Consider the following 20235-nt stretch of genomic DNA (forward strand, 5'->3'; position numbering starts at 1 on the left):
AGGGTAGGGTCAGACTGTGTACCGCCTGAGAGAGGCCTGGACTGAGGTGGCCCTTTGGGGGTCCGGGGCAGGTAGCTGAGATGGGACTCTCTGCTGAGGAGCTGAAGCAGGAGCTCGAGGCAACTGCAGAGGAAGTACTGGGGAGACTGAAGAGCCGGCAGCTGTTCCAGTCTGAATGGGACATCGCTGCCTTTGCAGTCTTTCTCACGTTTGTGGGTGAGTGTGGGTGAGTGCGACTCCTGATCCAAGGCCCTCCCCTGGCGTTGGGGCAGGGACCACATCTGGATGCCTCTCTGGTCTCCAGGCACTGTGGTGTTGCTGCTGTTGCTGGTTGTTGTCCACTGCTGCTGTTGCTGCTGCTGCAGCACCTCCCCTAGGCCCCGGAAGGTGAGCCCCTGGAAGGTGAGCCCTGGAAGGGGTGGGTGCTGCTCAGAGAGGAGCGCTCCTGCAGAAGCCTCCCTCATACCTGCCCTGGGGCGAGCAGGGCACGGCCTTCTGGAGAGGGTTCAGGCAGAGCTTTCGAGGGTTGCCAATGGGGCCCTTCTGTTTCTCTTGCAGGAAAAGCCCAAGGGCGTGGATAACTTGGCCCTGGAACCTTAATGCTAGCTCACCCTTGGCACGGGTCCTGCTGGATGACATTAACAGAGCCAATGTTTGCCAGAGCCTGAGTCTGGACTGTGTTCTAACCCTGCCAGGGGTGGTGTGGTGGCTCATCACGATGCACTCATGATTCCCTTGTACACTCTGAACTTCCACCACCCCATGGGGCCACTGCAGCTTGGGCACAGGCTGTGATGCCAGCATTCAAGAGGCTGAGGCAGGAGGTTCATGAACTCCACCTCCAAGGCCTTGACGTGGTATCAGAGTGAGGGAAATCAGGCCACAGGAACACGGGAGACTATGGATCACCAGAGACTTTCAACTAGTCTCTACTAAGTAGGCAGGCAGACAGACAACAGGGGTGCAGTCAAAATCTGACTTTTATTTCTTAGAGGTGGGTTGGGGCTCACAGAACAAATGGTCCCAGTACTGCACCTTATTTACAGGGAGGCTTCGTCCCCGGCCCAGGTCCCTCTTCCCTCCTCAACCTCACAGCTAAGTTCTAACTCCCATCCCTCACTCTCTAATGGGAGCTGAGAAGGTGGGAGGGGGAGGGGCCAGGGCTTAGTTCAAAGGTTCCTGGAGTGTTCAGGAAGCAGCGTTAGGAACATGGCCACACCTTAGCTCATCTTCTTGACTGGCCCCCCTCCCCTAATCAAAAACAAAAAACAAAAAACAAACAAAACAAAACAAAACAAAACACCAAGCCAGCACCTCCTTTCTCCAGGTGCCTCTCACAGTCACTTCAATCAGTACCACAGAGTAGTGAGGAGGAGAAAAATAACTCGGGGGTGGCTGAGAGTGATAGGGGTGAGGTAGCAAGTCAGGGCTACCATCCTGGGAGGAGGATTCAGGCAGGTGCTTGCTCAGAGGGGCCTGGAGCTCCAGTAGCTGGAAAACACAGCAATCTGCAGAGGGTGGGGGTTGGTCAAAAACAGGTCGGTAGGGTGTAGCCAGGGGGTGGTATACCCACTAGAACCTAAGGGAGATGTTAAGGTGACGGGAGGGGCGTTGCTGGATGACTGGTACGTATGGGCTTTACAATTTGGGGGCATTTAGGAAGTGGGAGGAGTCCCTTGAATGGCCCCGCACACACCTTATCCTTGAGCTGCTGGCAGAGCTGCAGGGAGACGGTGAAGTACACCAGGGCATCGTTGAGCCAGGGGATCACACATTCTACCTTGTGTACGTGGCTCACCTCGAGGCGCTGTGAGCCCCATTCACTGGGGAAGGATAAGAAGTGGATCCCTGAAGGTAGGCCTGGGCCCAGACCCCAAGAGCAGAGGGAGTAGGAAAGAAGGGGCTCTAGGAGCCCTTCCTGTGCACTTACAACATGGCGCCAGGACTGTGGAGCACTGCGCCTCCGGCGGGGCGGAAATTCTAGGCAGAAGCAGCAGAGCCCATGAGGTCTGTGTGGAGGTTCCTCAGCGGTGCTGGTGTGGGGGCGTCGGGAGGTGGGGAGAACCTTACCTTGGTGGAGGTGGGCTGCAGAGTGTGCAGCTGGTACACAGTGAGGCATAGCTTGTTGAGGTTGATGTAGACATTGACCAGCAGGTCAGAGGGTAGGGTAGGTGCAAACATCCGCTGGAGGAGACAGGAGGGATGAGGGAGGCCCTTGAACTGCTACAGGGCATGGAATTACGGGGGAGGGGAATAGCCCAGTCCTATCCCCAGGTGCTTCTCCATAGGCTGGGGCGCCAGAGGCTCTCCATAATCTCTATGTGCTAGGCTGCTAGGTTGGAAGCCACTGGCTGTAAACTGGGTTAACATATTGGGGACAGGATGCGGGCCAAGAACCCAACCCAGAAAACAGCTTAGGCACAGAAGCCCCCCTGGCTGGACCCCTTCTTGGGGTAGGGACTGTCTAAGGTACTGACCGTGAGACCACTGGCCGCAATCTCCGGCAGGGTGAGGGTGGCTGGGGTAGTGAGCCGGTTTCTGGCTCTAGTCAGCTGCAGCATAACAGCATCCATGAGCTGGAAAGGGAAAGGCAGCCATTGCTACTTGGGTAGTAGCAGTTGGGGTCCCCCATGTCCCAGCTCCTAGCATTAGCAAGCAACATCTGTGGCTTCTGTTCTTGTCAGGTGACCACGGTTCCCAGGCCTAATCTGCAACCCCAGCAGATGCTGTGACCTATGATTAGGTCATAAGCTAATACATGTGGCCAGACCTATGAGGCATGCCTGGGCACACAGAGCTGGCACTGGTCAGGGGAAGGCACTAACATGGGAGCATACCTTGAGGACCTCCGCTCCTGTCTTGAACTGGTAGCTCTCATCCCGGTTTGCTAGGAGAGAAATAGCTTGGCTCACGTGGTTCCTGGCATCCTGGATCTGGAAACGGCCCCCACCACCCACATATACAAACTCTGTCAGTTTCAGGGAAGCCACATTTCTGGGTCTTCAGCCTGATCCCAGAACATGGGGCCCACTTGAGAGGCTAACATCCCAGGAGAAGGTGGTGCCACCTCCAAAGCTGGAATGTTTGAACCTGGGTGGCCAGGTTCTGGGCAATCATGGCATGCTGGCTCTTGGCCCTGTGTAGCCACTGCTCAAAAGACAAGCCCTAGGCCACTCATAAGGTAGTAAGTATGCAGGGCTCAAGGGAGGAAACAAGCATGCCAGGGAGAAGCAAGCAGGGGGACCTGTGAACCAGCTTCAGATCAGGGTGTGTGTGTGTGTACATGGCCTATGGGTAGGCAGAAGGCTTGTGCATGGGAAGCCCCTGTAAAGTGACATTCAAAGGGACCTTCAGCTATCCTCACATGCCCAAAGTCACAAAGGTAGGGCTGGTTTCACATCCCCAATATGGAGCAGACTCTGGGGTCCCAAGGCATCTCCCTAATTCTGCTATGTTTGCTGAGGTCACAAAGTCCCCACTGCCAGACTTCTCCAGGGAGGCCATAGCTTGGGCCTGCCCTGGGGCCTGAGCCCAGCTTGGGCACTGGACTCACCTGCTGCAGCTTCCACTGCTTGTCCTCCCGGAAGGCGAAGTGCAACAACTGGTTGTTCCGAGGCATCTTCAAGTTCACATCCTATGAGCCGGCAATGCAGTGGATGGCTGGCTGAGGCCCCAGGCACCTCAGCCAGCCGGTTGGGAGATAAACAGGAATGTCAAGAAATAGGAACTCAGATCCAGGAAGAACCACAAAGTGGTGAAGCTGAGAAAGGAAAGGGCTGGAGAGGAGGGGGGTGGTGTAGACTGAACCATGGGGAGGGGCTGTCCCCCAGGGCCTTGCCGCCTTAGCTCAGAGGGTGGCTGATTCAACTTTGATGTGGGGCCAGCCTGCCTCGGCTTCCAAAGTTTGTATTTCACAGGGCCCAGATGCCAGACTGAACTAAATGTAAAGCCATCCACTTCTTGTCCCTCCCAGAATCTAAAGCCTATCCCATGAGGTAGTGTGAGGGTTGCCTGTTACATTACAGACATACAAGGAAACAGGTCAGAGAAGACAAGGGTCAGACCCAGGGTCACACAGCTAGCTGGTGGCAGAGCATAGGCCATCACCATCCTTGTCACCAGCAGGACTGTTGGGGGGATGGGCCCCAGGGGACTCACCGCCTGGCTGAGGGCATCCCCTTGCAGAGTCAGCACCCCCTTCACCTGATCTGTGCTGTAAGACACAGGAGTCAGAGGGATGCCTGCTACTACTCCCTCCCCTGGCAGGCTGCCTCACAGTACCATGGGCATTTCCTCCCCCAAGGCGTATGCCTCTTCCAAAGGCTTCTGTCCAACCCAGCTCACCCACAGCTGCCCAGGATGAAGTTCTCCTGCTTGGCAGGACCCTCGGTGCTGGGGCCTGGGAGAGTGAAGCGGAGAGAGGCCTCCTGTGGAAGACAGGGCAGTCCCAACGACTCACCTCAGTCTGGCCCAGACACTGCCAGATTAGCCCTGGAAGGGACAAGGAGGGCAGGCCTGCCCTGGTTCCTCTGCCTTTGCCCTACTAAACCCCCAAGATTCTGTGAGCTCGGACATGTTCATTCCAGTCCTGAGTATCAAGAGCAGCAAGGTGGGAACACAGAACAGAGAGGAACAGTACCTAGCTAACTGGAGTGCTGTGATACACGTGGGGAGAGAGTCACAGAATCAGGCAATCAGTAGTTACAGTAACATGCTTTCTTGGGTCACTGTCCTAGGCATTTTGTGAGATAGTTTGTTTATCTTCACAACAGCATTGTGAGCCTGGTTAGGGTAAGGGAACAGGCTCAGAAATCCGAGTAACTTGGCTGTGATCACTTCAGAGCTCGGATTGTCAGTTTTTAGTGTTTCATAATGGAGCCTAAGGCTGGCTTCTAACCCGTGAACCTCTAGCTTCACTCTTCGGACTGCTGAAATCACAAGCTTTCACCACCACCCTGCTTCCTCACAGATGAAATATCAGTTTCAAAGACAGTTCACGTTCAAGACCTGGTGCTAACTCTAGGGTCTAAGACTTTGGTTGCGCACACACACTGCTTGTGTAATTACATGCCACCATGCCTGCGTCTGTAGGAATACCCACTCTCAGAAGTGGGTATTTGCACGGGTCAAGCTCAGCATCCGCGGTGCGCGATTCGCAGGACCCAGTGGATAGGAAGGATGGCAGGCCGGGCGGGACCGGCGGGTGCGTTACCTTGAGGATGTCCTGCAGCTGTCTCAGCACAGCGTGCACCTCAGCGTGCAGCAACCAGCGAAACTCCTCCTCCTGCGGACAGCGCGGCGTCAAACGCATCCCATCCCCGCCGCCAGTCGGCTGGCCGCCCGCCGCCCCCTGCCCACCGCCCACGTCCCACCAGTACTGCCCGCTCCGCGGAGCTCGCAGCCATCGCGGTCGCCATCGTCCTGGCCGCCCGCAGCCTCTAAGGTCCGTAGTCAGGAGCTTGGCTCGCAATGCCCGCCCCTTTTTCTCCTTCCCCTATGACCGATTGGCAGATCGGGCACAAGCTCCGCCCCCAAGCCAGCTGCGCCTCAAGCGACCGGCTGCAGCTTCCAGTCCTGACTGGTGAGTGGCTAGACGGACAGGCCACGCCTTCCCTTCTATCCGCCCGCCTCAACCCGTTCAAGCAGGGTCGGGGGCTTTTGGCCAATCTAGTTCCACTGTTCACTGATTGGTCGGCGGGGCCGTCCATCACCAAGTTATTCCTGTACTGTCCCGCCAGATGGCGCCCGCCTCCCAGGACTGCACCGGGAATCAGGTGGGTTGGCTCCTACCTAGGTCCCTAAGGCATTCCGGCACAAGTGACACAGCTATGGTACCAAGAAATGTTTTATTTTTTTTCTTGCAGTAGCTTTGTTAATTGCACAAAATCGTGTTTTGTTTTTGCCATTTAAACATTATCACACAATCCTATTCTGAAAGACAAATGTTCATTAAAAACAAAGTGAAAATAAAAATTCACAACCTTAATTACCTAGATTTGTCATTTAAAGGAAAAGAGGGAGTAGGGGCTTTCTTACAAGCATTTTCACAATGTCACATTTTCTCCATAAAAGGAAAGGATTTCAAAATGAAAGGTGAAATAGCTTAAACAGAAAGTCATAAAAAGGAACTTTACAGAATTGTCAACAATATTAAGACAACATTGACTAACCGGTTTCCTTACAGCATCTTCCCCACCCCCAACCCCCAGGACCAAGACAGGCTGTGTCCAGACTGAAATTGCTCAGCATCCCAGTGAATGAGCAACTGTGCTGAACTCCATAAGCATTCCCTGCTCCATGCCCATGTCCTGAGATCCTCATCCCAGGTAGAAAAGTCAAATCGTGGCTTTGGAAATCCAAACTCAAGAGGAGGAAGGCTTCCTCAGGTGATTCCTCTCATGTGACATTCTAAGCCTCTCTGGTCCCCCTTTCAAGGAGAAATGCTTCAAATCTGTCCCAAAAAACCCAGGACTTGGAACCACTGATACTGGCAGAAGTGAGGTTCCTGGTCAAAAGCCCAGCCTATGAAATGCTCATCTATGAAATGCTCATTATTGATGTTGATCAGGCTGGGTCTGGGTCAAAAGAGGATGGGACAGAAATATCTCCATGGAAGGAAAAGGGGAAGAGGGGCATGCAGGGGACTCTGTAGAGCAGGCTGAACAGGTAGTCCAGGCTCAAGAGACTGCCATAACGGAAACAGGAAAGAGCCACCCACACACTCCACTGCTCCCAATGCCCTAAGACCCCTTCCCATGGGCTGGAATGCAAATCCAAATAAAACCTCCTGGGAGGAACAGGCTCCAGTTAGAGGCAACAGCCAGGGAGCTGAAGACTGCGGACTCTGCTCCCCCTGAAGAGGTGTCTATGTGGCTACGCTGCTGCATCTCTCTTCAGTTCACAGAGACATTCTGCGAGTTGCTGCGTAATGGTAGTGTCTACAGGAAAATCCTCCTCAGCTGGAGATCCACAGAGCCTTCTTGGGGAATCTGCTGGTTCATGATGGCTGAGGGGCCTCTCCTTTCAGGGGTCCAGTGGGGGCCAGTCTCTGTCCTGGGGAAGTTGAGAGAAGGCTTCCTGTGCTCCCTGTCAATTCTAGTCCCTCTAGTCTCTTGACCAGAAGGGGGCTGAGATAAGACAAGCTTGCAAGAACAGCCAGGCAGCAGTTTCTGGGTAGTTTCTATCCTGGGTGTGTGTTTGTCTGTGTGTGTATGTGACAGAGACAGAGAACACAGAAAAACAGAGAGAATACACAGCCTCCTGCTCCAGGGCCAATCAATGCCCAGCTCAAGAGCTTCTTCACAGCCACCAGTAGAGATAGATCCTCTTATCCCTGGCCAAGGCCTGAGGGAGGGAGGGTGCTGCTGTGTACTCTGCTGATGCAAGTCTCAAAGTCTGTATAAAAGGAAATGGAGACAGGTGACTGGTCCAGAGCTAAGTCCCAGAACCCTGACCCCACACTGGGAAGGGAGGTCAGAGGGAAGATGGGAAGGTAGATGGGCAGGCAAGGCTTAGTGTATGTAGGCTCGGTACACGGCAGACATATCATTGTCAGACTGGTCCAGTGCCTTGGCTCTTTTGTATACCTGAAAAAAAAAAGAGGTAGAGGTTGGTCTCTAGCTACAGAGCTATTATGTGGAAGAGCTCTGATTCCTGGAGGCATTTCCAGATGGTTCTAGACTGCTGTTTAGCAGGCAGGACCTGGAGCTTGAGATAAGTGGGTATGAATGCTGGCTTGATGTGGGGCAAATGCTCTAGCCTGTGGGCTTCTGCCATAGCCCCACCTGAAGAACGAACAGTCACAACCCTTGTGGCTTTATTTATATGGCTACATTTATTCAGACATGTAAAGTGCTCAGTGCTGTTAGGAGTCAGGTGGCAGCCCTCAATGCAGCTTTCTGAGGATGGTCTTTTTTTTGTTTTGTTTTTTCAAGGCAGGGTTTCTCTGTGTAGCCCTGGCTGTCCTGGAACTCACTCTGTAGACCAGGTTGGCCTCGAACTCAGAAATCTGCCTGCCTCTGCCTCTGCCTCTCAAGTGCTGGGATTAAAGGCGTGCACTACCACCACCTGGCATGAGGATGTTTTAGTATCCCCAGGATCACTGTGCCCTACTTTCTTTAAAAATGGCTGGCACCTCCCAACCAATTTTCCAAAGGCTCCTTTGAGCTCCTCATCAGCACAGCAGCTGTGCCCTTTGATGTATCAGCTACCTCTGTTTTTTTATTACCATAGAGCCCACATACACTATTTTATTACTTTTTGTTTTATTCAATTTTAAAATTAATTTTATTATTCCACATGTCTGCCTGCCTGTATGTATGTCTGTGCACCATTTGGATTTGGATCCAAAGAGATTTGGATCTCCTGGAACTAGAGTTACAGATGTATATGTTTTGCTATTTGAGTGTTGGAATTTGAACCTGGGCCTTCTGGAAAAGCAGCTGGTTCTCTTAAATTCTGATCCATCAGCCCTAGCGTTTGGGTTTGTTGAGACGGGGTTTTCCTTACAGCCTACAATGATCTCATGTTTGTTTGTTTTTTCTTGATCTTTTCACTATGCAGCCCCAGCTCTCCTGGAATTCACTATACCACGCCTGGCTTATTTATTACTATTGTCTTAAAGAAAGAGTCTCACTTTGTAGCCCTGGCTGGTTCATTATGTAGACTAGGCTTGCCTCTAACTCACTGATCAGACTGTACCTGCCTCCTGAGTTTTGGGATTAAAGGTGCCATTGATTTTTATGTGTATGGGTGTTTTGCCTGTGATTGTGCACACTCAACTGCTGAGCTTTTTTTTCTTCCCCAAACTGTATTTATTATACTCTTTACTTATTTAAAAGCATCAAGCTTATTTTGTGTTCCTTTCCATTAAAATGTAAGTGATGTGAAGACAGGAGCTGCTGCTTGTATACCAGCATGTTCCAGAACCTGGAACAGGGTCTAACAATAGAAGCCACCCAAGACTCTAAACAGTGTATGAAAGCTTGAGAAGACTCAGAGCCACTGTGTGAAAGGCAGCAGGGCACCCAGCTTTGCTGACGTGATAGCAGCTGAGCAGTCTAAGCAAAGCCACTGTAGAGAACACACACAGCTCTGGTGTATCTGTTAATGCATAATGAAGGCTGAGTAACTTTCTAGACTAATTACCAAGAATACCATCACAGCCAGGAACCGCTGAGCCATCTCTCCAGCCCTAAAAAGTGTTTTTAAAAAAGAAGAAATTTAATGGAAATTAAAATTCCAGCTTTTAGGCTGAAGAGACTGCTCTTCCATAGGTCCTGAGTTCAATTCCCAGCAACCACATGATGGCTCACAATCATCTGTAAAGGGATCTGATGCCTCTCTTCAGGTGTGTCTGAAGACAGCTTCACTGTACTCATATATACATAAAATAATAAAAGGAAATCTTAAAAAAAATTCCAGCTACTTAGGAGACTGATGGGGAGAGAATATGTGAGCGTAGGCATGAAGAAGGTGCCAGGACAAGAAAGACTCCTTTTCTAAAAGAAACTTCTCTAACGTGCCCATGAGATGTAACACATTATGTTACGTAGAATGATGTGACTGGAGCAAGCACTGTAATTCGTAAGCAGATACTGAAGATGGATAAAACTGCCAGCCCCAACCATAGGCTGTGTAAGCATGACATAACAGCCAGGTATGCTGAAATACTAGCACTATGGAGAGTAAGGCAGGAGGATTGTGGACTTGAGGCTAGTCTGGGTTACTTAATGAGATCCAAGACAGTCTGAGATATGAAATGAAGGACAGAATTAGAGGAGAGTGACAGAGATTCCAGTCACAGCTAGAATCATACGATGCAAATCGTCAACCACTTTGTTCATTAGGTAAACAACACCAAATAGCCATTGTACAAACATCCCATTTTCAATTTTTTTTTTTTTTGTGGCATTAGGGATTGAACCCAGTATCTTGTACATGCCACGTAAGTACTCTACCAAGAAATGGTATCTCCAGCCCCCACCCCCCCTTTTTTTTTCGAGACAGGGTTTCTCTGTGTAGCCCTGGCTGTCCTGGAACTCACTCTGTAGACCAGGCTGTCCTTGAACTCAGAAATCCCCCTGCCCGGCCAGTCCCTCCTTTTTTAATCTTTGTTTTGAGACAGACTCTCACTAAGTTGTGTAGACTGGCCTTGAACCTTCTATTTCAGCCTTAGCTAGCTAGAGCTACAGGTATATATGACCATACTTGGCTAGAAAGACTTTTAAGTAATCCAAAGATCAAGGAAGAAATCACAATGAAAATATTAATAAAAAATTACTGTGGTTGAGAAGGAAATGAGCTCTCATGTTCAGGTTATAGGCAGGTCTAGAGCTGTTGTGTATAGGACTCCTCTACCAGGGACTAGAAGGAGAAAATTCAGATCCTAATTTAAAGACAGAACCAGTGCAATTCTATACACGACGTTTCTTCCTTTCTTGGCTCAATGTAGTGAGAATAAAATATGAAAATGTAAGAATTAGGTGTGGGTTTACACACCTGTAACCCCAGTGCCCAGGAGGTTGATCAGAAGGGTCAAGAAGACCCTGTTCTCAATAAAGTGGGAAGAAAAGAAAAGCTAAGAAAGCAAGACGGTAATAACAACTGAATTCAAACATCTAGGGCCTGGGCCACTTGCTATGAAGTTACCTCATTGGCTGCAGCTGCCATGGGAGTGGGGTGGTTGACTGCATCACCCAGTGCAATGGCCAGGCGGAGATCCTTCTGAATGTATTTCAGGTAGAAGTCAGGTTTAAAGTTTCCTTGTAGGATATCTGAGAAAGGAAAGCCATTCATCAGAAGCTTAAAGATCTACCTGAAAACTGCTTGCAGAGATCAGGCTCACCTCCAGCATTTCCAAAAGGCACAGCTCTGTCCTTTCCCTACTCTGGGGCCTCAAATACCACTTTCATTGTGTCTCTGGGCCTTCTCTGACCAGGGCAAGGACTGACTGGAAAGGGGGCTATTTAAACACAATCAACCATGAAAGGACTCTCTTTCCTGGATGGTCTGACCCAGCTGCTGAGCTCTAATGAAAATAAAATTTCAAGAAGAGAGGTCAAAGGTGACTTACTTTGGCACTTCTGGTCCAGAAAGATGCTGGCCAATTGTCCCTGATTAAGGATGTCCAAGAGTGTCTGCTGTGACTGGCCTGTCACCTGGGCCAGCGTCAGCCCTTCTGCAATGGTGGCCATGAAGCTCCCTTGGACCATGTTCACAATCAGCATCATCTTGGCTGCATTGCCAACTTCACCTGCTCAGGGCAAAGGTCATGTCCCAAGAATTCAATAGGCAGGTCATTTCTACCTGCCTTCACCCATGCACCCTGAAAACCTCTTTCATTTGTCCAAGATAGGACTGGTTCTTTTTCCTTCCAGGTACTAATTGTGCCTGGCAAAAGAAGCCTTCTTTTACGGAAGCCTGGTGAGAAGGCCATGTGGGACAGACACTGTCACCAATGTAGCTGCCCTACCTGCAAGCCTTCAGACCCAAAATGGCCAGATAGGTGGTTAGGTATATTACCTAAAAAGAAGGAGGTCTTTCCCATTGCCTGGAAGCAGCTGCTGCAGTCCTCATACAAGCCCCTGTCTCCGGCTGCTAAGATCACCAACATCCCATCATTGGACAGTTGCTGATTCCCTGAGACTGGGGCTTCCAGAAAGCGCCCTCCTCTAGATACAATCACCTGTAAGGAAAGCCACAGCTTCTTACTGGTCTTGCTTCTCCAAGTATGGAGGAAGGAACATCTTTGGGGGTCATGGTGTCTCATCATAGACTATGTTTGCACGCTGCTATCAACAGTTCCAAAGCCTACTACTGTAGTGGGTCAGACAGGCTATCCTTATATAGAACTTGAGTCACAGAAAGTAAGGGAGGTGCTGTGTCTATCTTGTTTCCCAGTGTTTTGATTTTCAGAGACCAAGGAGCAAACATGGTCATACAGATGCCTGGGCTAAATAAACTCTTGACCTCTGGACCCTGCCCATCCCTGAATTCAGCCACCCTCAGAATACAAGTGGGCCCATAAGATTGGGAAGAGACACTATGCTAGACTCAACTGTAGACAGCTGCTTAAGCCAAAAAGGCCACACTGGCAGTCTGGAGGCTTCTCACTGTAGGAGGGCTGACAGCATGGGACCTCCTGTCTACTAGCCTGCAGTGACCTTCCATGGCCGTTCCAACCAGCTGAGGTTCTGAAGGGGGACAGTCAAAAGACTAGTCCCAAGGCTCCCGACGTCCGCTCTGGCTTTGGCTCTAGTGTAACCAAACTGCCCGTACTTGGGTATGGTCAGCCTGGGTCTTGGGCTCCCACTGAAAAGATGATCCAGAGCCAGCCTACATAAGGCTGCTACCTGGGCCAGCTCGGTGACTGTATCCGCATCCACCGTTGACATGTCCACATAGCACTTCCCGGGGCGGATTCCTTGGAGCACACCACTGGGGCCCAGCACCAGCTGTGGGAACACAATGAAGAAGCAATAGCCCAGACTTGCAGTTAAGTGCTCAGGACTCCCTGCAGAACACAATCTCTTGGTTTTTTGGAGTTCACTTCCTGATCAGAAGTTAACTATTAAAAATGAAAATGAAAGGGCTACTAAATATGCATGGGAGAGAAAAGTAATTTCAGGCAGAAGGATCTCTGTGAGTTCTAGGCTAGGCTGGTCTACTTACATAGCAAGTTGCAGGCCAATGAGGGTTACATATGAGACAAAGCTAGGTTGTAGTGGTGCATGCCTTTAAGCATGACACTCAAGAGTCAGGCGGATCTCTGAGGCCAGCCTGGTTTACAGACTAAGTTCCAGGGCAGCCAGGGCTACACAGAGAAACCCTGTAGTCAAAAACCAACCAACCAACTAACTAAAACACACACACACACAACCAAAAAACCAACCAAACAAAAAAACCCAAAATCAAACCAACCAACCAAACAAAAAACAAAACCAAAAAGTCATTCCAGAATGTTCCCTTTTATCTTCCCGTTCTCTTCCCAAGGTTCAAAAGACAGAACTTAGCTACTTATTTTGGGGGCTACTTTGGACTAGATCACTCACAGTTTAATAGGATCACTACTAAACTTAAATTTCTCACACATGCAAATTCAGCAACAGTTAAAATAGAAGTTGGCCCTTGGACAAAAGAAAGGCAGACTCAACTACAAAACTGTCCAGCTCAGTAGAGTACCTGGAGCCAGTTCAAAAAAATGTTTAAGTAGACTTCAAGAACCCTAGAAATTCTTTCTTTGAATTAAAGGAGTCTGTATTCAACTTGGACATGTTTCCCAAAAGGAGTTGGCCCACAGATGGGATATCCCCCCACATGCAGACACTCACTCAGTGTGCAGGGGAGAAGGGGAGGAGGCCAGCCAGCTCTCTTGGCTACGACCTGAGATGCAGAGGGAAGGGGGATCCTTACGTCCTTGGCTGCCTTTGGATCCGACACACAGGCAAAAGTGATGTCACAAGTTGAAACGACTTCAGCGGGGGTTCTTCCTAGGCGGGCCCCCTCCTGGATGAACAAATCACACTGCAAAAGTCACAGATCCTAACGTGAGCCACATGCAATGCACAACAAACATGCCGGACAGGCCAGAGATGTGTACGCCCTTTCTTGTCTCCTAAGGCAGGAGACTGAGGCTGAAGCCCTGGAACAGTAGAGCTGGAGAACTAACCCCTTGAGTCTAAGAGGACAGAGACTTTTACAGGCTGTCTTGTTTCTGTAGATGAACATCATAACTAGCTAGAATGATATGGTACTTCACACAAGGCTGCTGTCTGCTGAAGGATGGCAATTTGAAAAGCAGAATACGAACAGTGGCTATGTCCAGCTCCTCTGTGCTAGTAAAAGTGTGGCAAAACTAGTCTAGTGACTTGAGCCCCTAGCACAGAGCAGGGTGGAACACATGCAGAGGAAGCAGGGTGGGGTTGTGTGGTCCCTTTCTTTTGACCTACATTCCTTCTAGGACAGGCTAGTTCCAAATCCTATAGCCAGGCTAAGATTTATGTAGGGTCTCAAAATCCTAACTTTTTTTTTCTAAAATTAAAATCATCCAGAATACCCTATAAAACAGATCACTGGTATTAGTGTACTCCCTCCTTCCCACAATATACTGAAAGAGATAATCACAATAATCCGAGCACACTATTTTTGTGAGTAGTCAAAAAAGAAACCTTTTGGTTATGGTGGTGGATCACTTTAATCCCAGCACTTGGGAGGCAAAGGCAGGTAGATCTCTGAATTTGTGGCCAGCCTGGTCTACAGAGTGGTTTCCAGGACAGCCAGGGCTACATAGAGAAACCATGTCTTGAAAAAAAAAAAGTTCATCTTTTTTACTTTTTATGAGTATTTTCCATGCATATGTATATTATGTACCACACATGTATGTCTGGTGCCCTTGGTGCTCAGAATGTGTTGGATTCCCTGGAACTGGAGGTAGGGATGTTTATAAGCCATCATGTGGGTTCTGAAACTGAAACTAGATCCTTGGCAAGACCAAACAGTGCCCTTAACCGCTGAGCCATCTCCCCAGGACCCCTAAAAATGTTTATTTTTTTTTTCAAATTGTTTTAACTTTATTGTGTGCATGTGCATGAGTATAATGCACACATGAAACATATGAATAATGCTGGAGAACCTTCTATGTGGATTCTGAGATTGGCAGACATTCAATATTGTCTAATTCTTGTTTTGGGAGAGTTATTACCCAATGACTATGGATCTAGAACTGTAAAGGCAGCTCACTGGTTGAGAGCACTTGCTGTTTTTCCAAAAGACTTGGGTTTTATTTCCAGCACCCACATGGGAGGATCCAACACCCACTCTGACCTCCATGGGAACTGGGCATACATATAGTATACACATACACATTTGGGAAAAACATTCATACATATAAAATATGAAATAAAAATAAAGCCTTAAGGCCAGTTATAATACTGCATACCTTTACTCCTACCTAGCACTTAGGAGGTAGAAGGTGAATCTCTGTGTGTTCAAGGACAGTCTAGTCTATAGTGTGAGCTCTAGGCAAAGCCAGGGCTCAATAGTGAGACCCTGTCTCAAAAACAAAGTTTAAAAAACTAAAAACAAAAAATGTTATTTATTCATGTATTTTATGTATATGAGTAGTCTGTCTTTGTGCACACTAGAAGAGGGAATTAGATCCCATTACAGATAGTTATGAGCCACATGGGCACTGGAAATCGAACTCAGGACTTCTAGAAGAGCACCTAGTGCTCTTAAGCAATGAGCCATCTCTCCAGCCCCCATATTTACTTTTTTTTTTTAGCGAATTTTGATTGCGTATAGATGGTCTTGGCAAATTTCCTGAAGATACTCCTCTGATCAGTCTTTGCTATTCGTCCTCAGCTTATAAAGAGCTACCATTATTGGAGTTGTCTAGTCAACCTCTGTGGCTTAGAGGTCTGTGGCAGCCATCTTAGAATGAAGTTTTAGGTTTTGTTTCTAGGCTAAGAGAGAGTTCTCACTGTGTGTCTGATTTTTTGATTTTTTTTTAAAAAAAAGATTTTTAAATTATTTGCGTGTATACACGTTTATAGGTGTACGCGTGGCCTCTTGTGTACATGCATGTGGAAGCCAGAGACAAACTTGTCTTCCTAAACTGGCCTCAATTTTTTTTCCTGGTTTTTCGAGGCCTCAATTTTAATTAAAAAACAAAACAAAACAAACAAACAAAAAAACAAAACAAAACAAAAAAACGCCAGGCGGTGGTGGCACACGTCTTTAATCCCAGCACTTGGGAGGTAGAGGCAGGCGGATTTCTAAGTTTGAGGTCAGCCTAGTCTACAGAGTGAGTTCCAGGACAGCCAGGATACGCAGAGAAACCCTGTCTCGAAAAACAAAACAAAACAACAAAAAAACCCCAAACAAACAAACAAAAAAAGTAAATGCCCAGCTTTCAAGTGGGTATCAGGGCATTTGAACATTCCCAGCCCTAATTCTATTTTAGAGAGGAAGCAGCTATACTTGGCACATTTTCTAAAAAGAACAGCGGGCATGGCAGCAACAGAAGAACCACTTGCCTCCTGCCCTTTAAACATTTCTATATTTTAGGGCTATCAATGTTTGCCTGAATATAGGTATGTCCATTATATCTGTACCTGGTACCCTACCCTCAAAGGCCAGAAGAGATGTCAGATCCCTTGAACTAGAGTTATAATGGCTATAAGCCTCCATCAGAATGCTGACAACTGAACCTCGGTTGTTGGCCAAGCACTATTAACTACTGAGTTATTTTTCTAGCCTACCAGGTACTCTCAAAAAAAAAAAATTTTTTTTTTTTGATAATATCTAATTCTGTAGCTCATTAACCTGCCTTTAACTTGCTAGGTAGCCCAGGCTGGCTTTGACTCATGGTGATCCCTCTGCCTAATGCATGAGCCATTACAATTTCATTTTACTCTCTCTCTCCTAAGAACTCAACCCACGTTCTTTATTACTTCAGAAGTACCAGCAGAGCATTCTATTTTGTTGTCATTTTGATAGCATGTCACCGTATCTGCCACACATTCAGTCTAGCCTCCTGAGCAGCTGGGACTACACTGCATCTGGTCAGAGGACTATTCGAAAACATTTTCTTGCTTTTGCAATTATTTACGGAGTGAGTGATGTGTGTATGTGAATATGTGGGTCAGAGGTTAGAGGACAAATTGCAGAGGGGAAGTTGTATCCCCCCCTTCCACAATATGGGTCCTGGTGATTAAACTCGGGAGGTTACATTTGGTGGCCAGTACCTTTACCTACTGTACCATCTCCTTGGCCCTGAAGATCCTTTATTTATTTATTTATTTATTTATTTATTTATTTATTTATAAAGTGTGTGTGTGTGTGTGTGTGTGAGAGAGAGAGAGAGAGAGAGAGGAGAGAGAGAGAGAGGAGAGGGGTTGGGGGAAGGAAAGAGAGAGAGAGAGAGAGAGACAGCACCTCATTAGCCCTGCTTGGCCTATAACTTGCTATATAGACCAGCCTGGTCTCCATTGAATTCAATCCTTGCCTCTGCCTCCCAAGTGCTGGGATTGAAAGCAAGCATTATTGTGCCCAGCCAAAAGATCATTTTTATCAACAGCCTTAAAAGAAATTCTAAGGGGATTACCAGAGGACTAAATGGCTTTTTCACAGAAGTCTCTCTCTTTTTTTTCAAGGCAGGGTTTCTCTGTGTAGCCCTGGCTGTCCTGGAACTCACTCTGTAGACCAGGCTGGCCTCGAACTCAGAAATCTGCCTGCCTCTGCCTCTGCCTCTCAAGTGCTGGGATTAAAGGCGTGCACTATCACCGCCTGGCATGAGGATGTTTTAGTATCCCTAGGATCACTGTGCCCTACTTTCTTTAAAAATGGCTGGCACCTCCCAACCAATTTTCCAAAGGCTCCTTTGAGCTCCTCATCAGCACAGCAGCTGTGGCCTTTGATGTAGCAGCCTGGAAGCCCTGCAGTTATCATTCACAGGGTCAGGCACACCGTTAGTCTCTGGTCCTTCACTCCATGCAAGAACAATACTCTTGTTTACTGTAGCAGTTTCTAACTGCAAAATGCCTTGCTGCTCAACCTGCTCAGCATGGGCTACATTACAGATATGGCATGGTGGTTACAAGGACGAAGCTGGGTCTGCATTACATGTTCCATGTACTGGGATACCCTTCATTTTATAATAATGGGTATTTCTGTTGCTACTGTTACTTGTAATTTTTTAAAAAGATTTTTTTTTTTAAATGTATGTTTGTATGTGTGCATGGACACATGAGCATAGGTGCCCAGATGCCAGAAGAGGAAAATGAATCTGCTGGAGTTACAGGTGGTTGTGAGCTACCTGATATATATGCTGGGAACTGAACTCTAGACCTCTGGGAAAGCAGTATATATTCTTTAATTGCTGAACCAAATTTTGTTTTGTTTCGTAATAAAACAAAGTCTCTCTACATAGTCCTGGCTGTCCTGTAACTTGTTCTGTAGACCAGGCTGGCCTTAAACTCATAGAGATCCACCTCTGTCTTCCAAGTATTGGGATTAAAGATGTGCATGTGCCACCGTGGCAGGCTTATTTGAATTTCTGAGAAAAGGTCTCACTATGGCCTGGACTTCCTACATAACTTAGGATGGCCTCAACCTCCTAAGTGCTGGGGTTACAGACACGTGTCACCATGTCTGGCTGCAACTTGAGTAGTTTTAAATAGTTACAATTGTATAACAACATCCTACCTATCTCTCTGCCTGGACAAAGCTCAGCTCATTTTACTGGGTGCAGAATGTCGAGTAGAGACACAGATGTCTAATGCCCTCGGTTACTCTACTTTTCAAGGCCTGATAAACCTCACCCTTGATACTTACTTTCTCTGCAGTCCGGTTCCAGACAGTCACTGTGTGACCCATTTTTAGCAAGTTGGAGACGATGCCACTTCCCATTAAGCCAAGGCCCAAAAATCCTATCCTGAAAGAGACAGAGGTTGATTGGCAGAGGCAAGTCATCCTGCAACACAAGTGACAACTTTTCTTAAATGGTTTTGGCAATAAACCCAGGGGTGTTCACGTTAGGTCAATGGTTAACCACTGGGCCACACTTCCTTGGCCCAGCACTGTATGTCCTCCTTTCCTGAACAGTCAGTAAGGGTCTCTAAATGCACATGGCCAAGTCTAAATCTTTAATCACCAGAGACTTCCATGGCTCATGGCAAGTCTTCCAACTGTGGGACCCCCTTGCTGCTCTGATAAAGCATCTGAGCTTCTAATTCTATTCCAGTGACAAAGCACTGAGCTACAGCTCTTGAATGGCTTTTTGATCAGCAACCCTGTGCACTAGACTTTCAGACCACCATACCTCGTGCCAAATTGCACAAGCCACGGAGACAACCTTCACCTTTCCTCCAGGACTTGTATGCTCCACCATTCCCTGACACCTGTTCTCCCAGGCTCTCATACTCAACCTACCTATCTACATCCTCCAAAGCTTTGTTCCCAATGCCTGCCTGCCTTCCTCTGACATACGTACAGCAAATTTTGTGTACCTTCACTTTCTCTACCCACTCCTTCCTGAAACTGGAGAACTCTGTGTGGCTGCTTGCTACTCCTGTTATCTTTATATATTTATACAGAGATCTACATCTTGTCTAAAAGTCTTTTCTAGTTCTTGTACATTGTGAATATGTATAGGTCAGAAGATGCCTTTAAATGTTATTCCTCAGACATTACCAACGTTTTTTTGGAGACACTGGCCTGAAACTTGCTAAGCAGGTGAAGCTGGTTGGCCAGTGAGTCCCAGTGATCTTCCTGTCTGTCCCCAGCACTGATATCAAAGGTACGTACCACCATGCCTGACTTTTTCATGTGGGTATTGGGAATTGAATTTAGGTCCTCACTTACGTGCTTTATCAAATGGGCCAATCTTTCTGGACCTTGTTTTAAAAATTGAGATACAGTCTCACTTTGTAGCCCAGTCTGGCCAGCTACGGAGCTCAGTAACCTCAACTTAACAGCAATGTTCCAGTGTCAGGCTTCTGAGTGTGAGGATCTAGAGAGAAGCATTACAACCAACTGGCTCTTACATATCTTTATCTCTTCTTAGACACAGTGCAATAGTTAAATAACGCCTTTTTTCTATCAGAAATTCCACTTTTTTTTGTTTCCTATTTGGGTTGTCTCTCAGCTCTCTGCAGAATTCCCATGAAGACTGTGCAGTCTCTCCTTCCCTTTGGTTTTTGGGAATCCCACCTGCAGGTACCCTTGGAAAATGACTCCTTTACTTGGAGGCTTACACTTACAGGAATATCTAGTACTTAACACTCTCTGTCCTAGCATATACATCATCTGAACCAAAGCCACCGCCTTCCTCAACAAAATAGGGTTCTTTGACCACTAGGTTTTATGCTTAGACTTCTGCCATTTATAGCTCTTTTGTGTAGTACAATTTCCCCTAGGAATGCCTATCAAGATAGGAAAAAGGAAAAAGCAATAGATCTATGAAGGAAGTATCTGGATTTCCATCATGACAAGTGACAGTCCAATGGTCTCAGTGTCAGGGTGGATTACTGTGGCTCAGTTGCTTTGTGGCTGACTTCAAACTCATGTTAAGAAAGAATCAGCTGCTTTGAGAAGCAGTCAAATCTTGGGCAAGAATATGAGGACTCAAGTCCTTAGCCCTGTGCTGGTCTTGTTTTTAAAATAAATACAATCCTTAAGGGATAACCTAAGGGACATCTACCTTCTATGCCTGGCCCTTGCCTTTTTGTTTTG

General features: G+C 47.7%; 3 protein-coding genes across 7 annotated transcripts in view; 1 reads left to right on the forward strand and 2 right to left on the reverse strand.

Annotated features, from left to right (window-relative positions):
- The window catches only part of Smim22 (small integral membrane protein 22), an 8201-nt gene extending 7539 nt beyond the window's left edge, over window positions 1–662 (forward strand). For both annotated transcript variants that reach the window (XM_031361455.1, XM_031361461.1), the window contains exons 2-4: window positions 72–216; window positions 305–387; window positions 559–662. In XM_031361455.1, coding sequence (XP_031217315.1) covers window positions 72–216; window positions 305–387; window positions 559–600 — 270 coding nt within the window. In that variant the 3' untranslated portion in view covers window positions 601–662. The remainder of the gene's footprint in view (window positions 1–71; window positions 217–304; window positions 388–558) is intronic.
- Window positions 663–962: 300 nt separating this feature from the next.
- Rogdi (rogdi atypical leucine zipper) lies at window positions 963–5481 on the reverse strand. The gene is made up of 11 exons (XM_031361473.1): window positions 5373–5481; window positions 5213–5284; window positions 4345–4427; window positions 4159–4213; window positions 3554–3634; window positions 2838–2933; window positions 2478–2576; window positions 2071–2184; window positions 1931–1980; window positions 1697–1823; window positions 963–1508 (listed from the first exon to the last, which is right to left on the reverse strand). The coding sequence occupies exons 1-11, from the start codon at window positions 5415–5417 to the stop codon at window positions 1467–1469; spliced, it is 864 nt and encodes a 287-aa protein (XP_031217333.1). The 5' UTR covers window positions 5418–5481; the 3' UTR covers window positions 963–1466.
- Window positions 5482–5827: 346 nt separating this feature from the next.
- Glyr1 (glyoxylate reductase 1 homolog) overlaps window positions 5828–20235 on the reverse strand; it is a 36141-nt gene continuing 21733 nt past the window's right edge. For 2 of the 4 annotated variants that reach the window (XM_031361590.1, XM_031361572.1), the window contains 7 exons: window positions 18337–18436; window positions 13414–13506; window positions 12354–12455; window positions 11524–11686; window positions 11075–11254; window positions 10651–10775; window positions 5828–7586 (listed from right to left, as the gene is read on the reverse strand). In XM_031361590.1, coding sequence (XP_031217450.1) covers window positions 7512–7586; window positions 10651–10775; window positions 11075–11254; window positions 11524–11686; window positions 12354–12455; window positions 13414–13506; window positions 18337–18436 — 838 coding nt within the window. In that variant the 3' untranslated portion in view covers window positions 5828–7511. Of the gene's footprint in view, window positions 7587–10650; window positions 10776–11074; window positions 11255–11523; window positions 11687–12353; window positions 12456–13413; window positions 13525–18336; window positions 18437–20235 lie in introns of all 4 variants that reach the window. The other 2 variants (XM_031361581.1, XM_031361562.1) reach the window with 1 other exon arrangement.

This window comes from Mastomys coucha, unplaced genomic scaffold (assembly GCF_008632895.1).
Source record: "Mastomys coucha isolate ucsf_1 unplaced genomic scaffold, UCSF_Mcou_1 pScaffold12, whole genome shotgun sequence".
Classification (NCBI taxonomy): domain Eukaryota; kingdom Metazoa; phylum Chordata; class Mammalia; order Rodentia; family Muridae; genus Mastomys; species Mastomys coucha.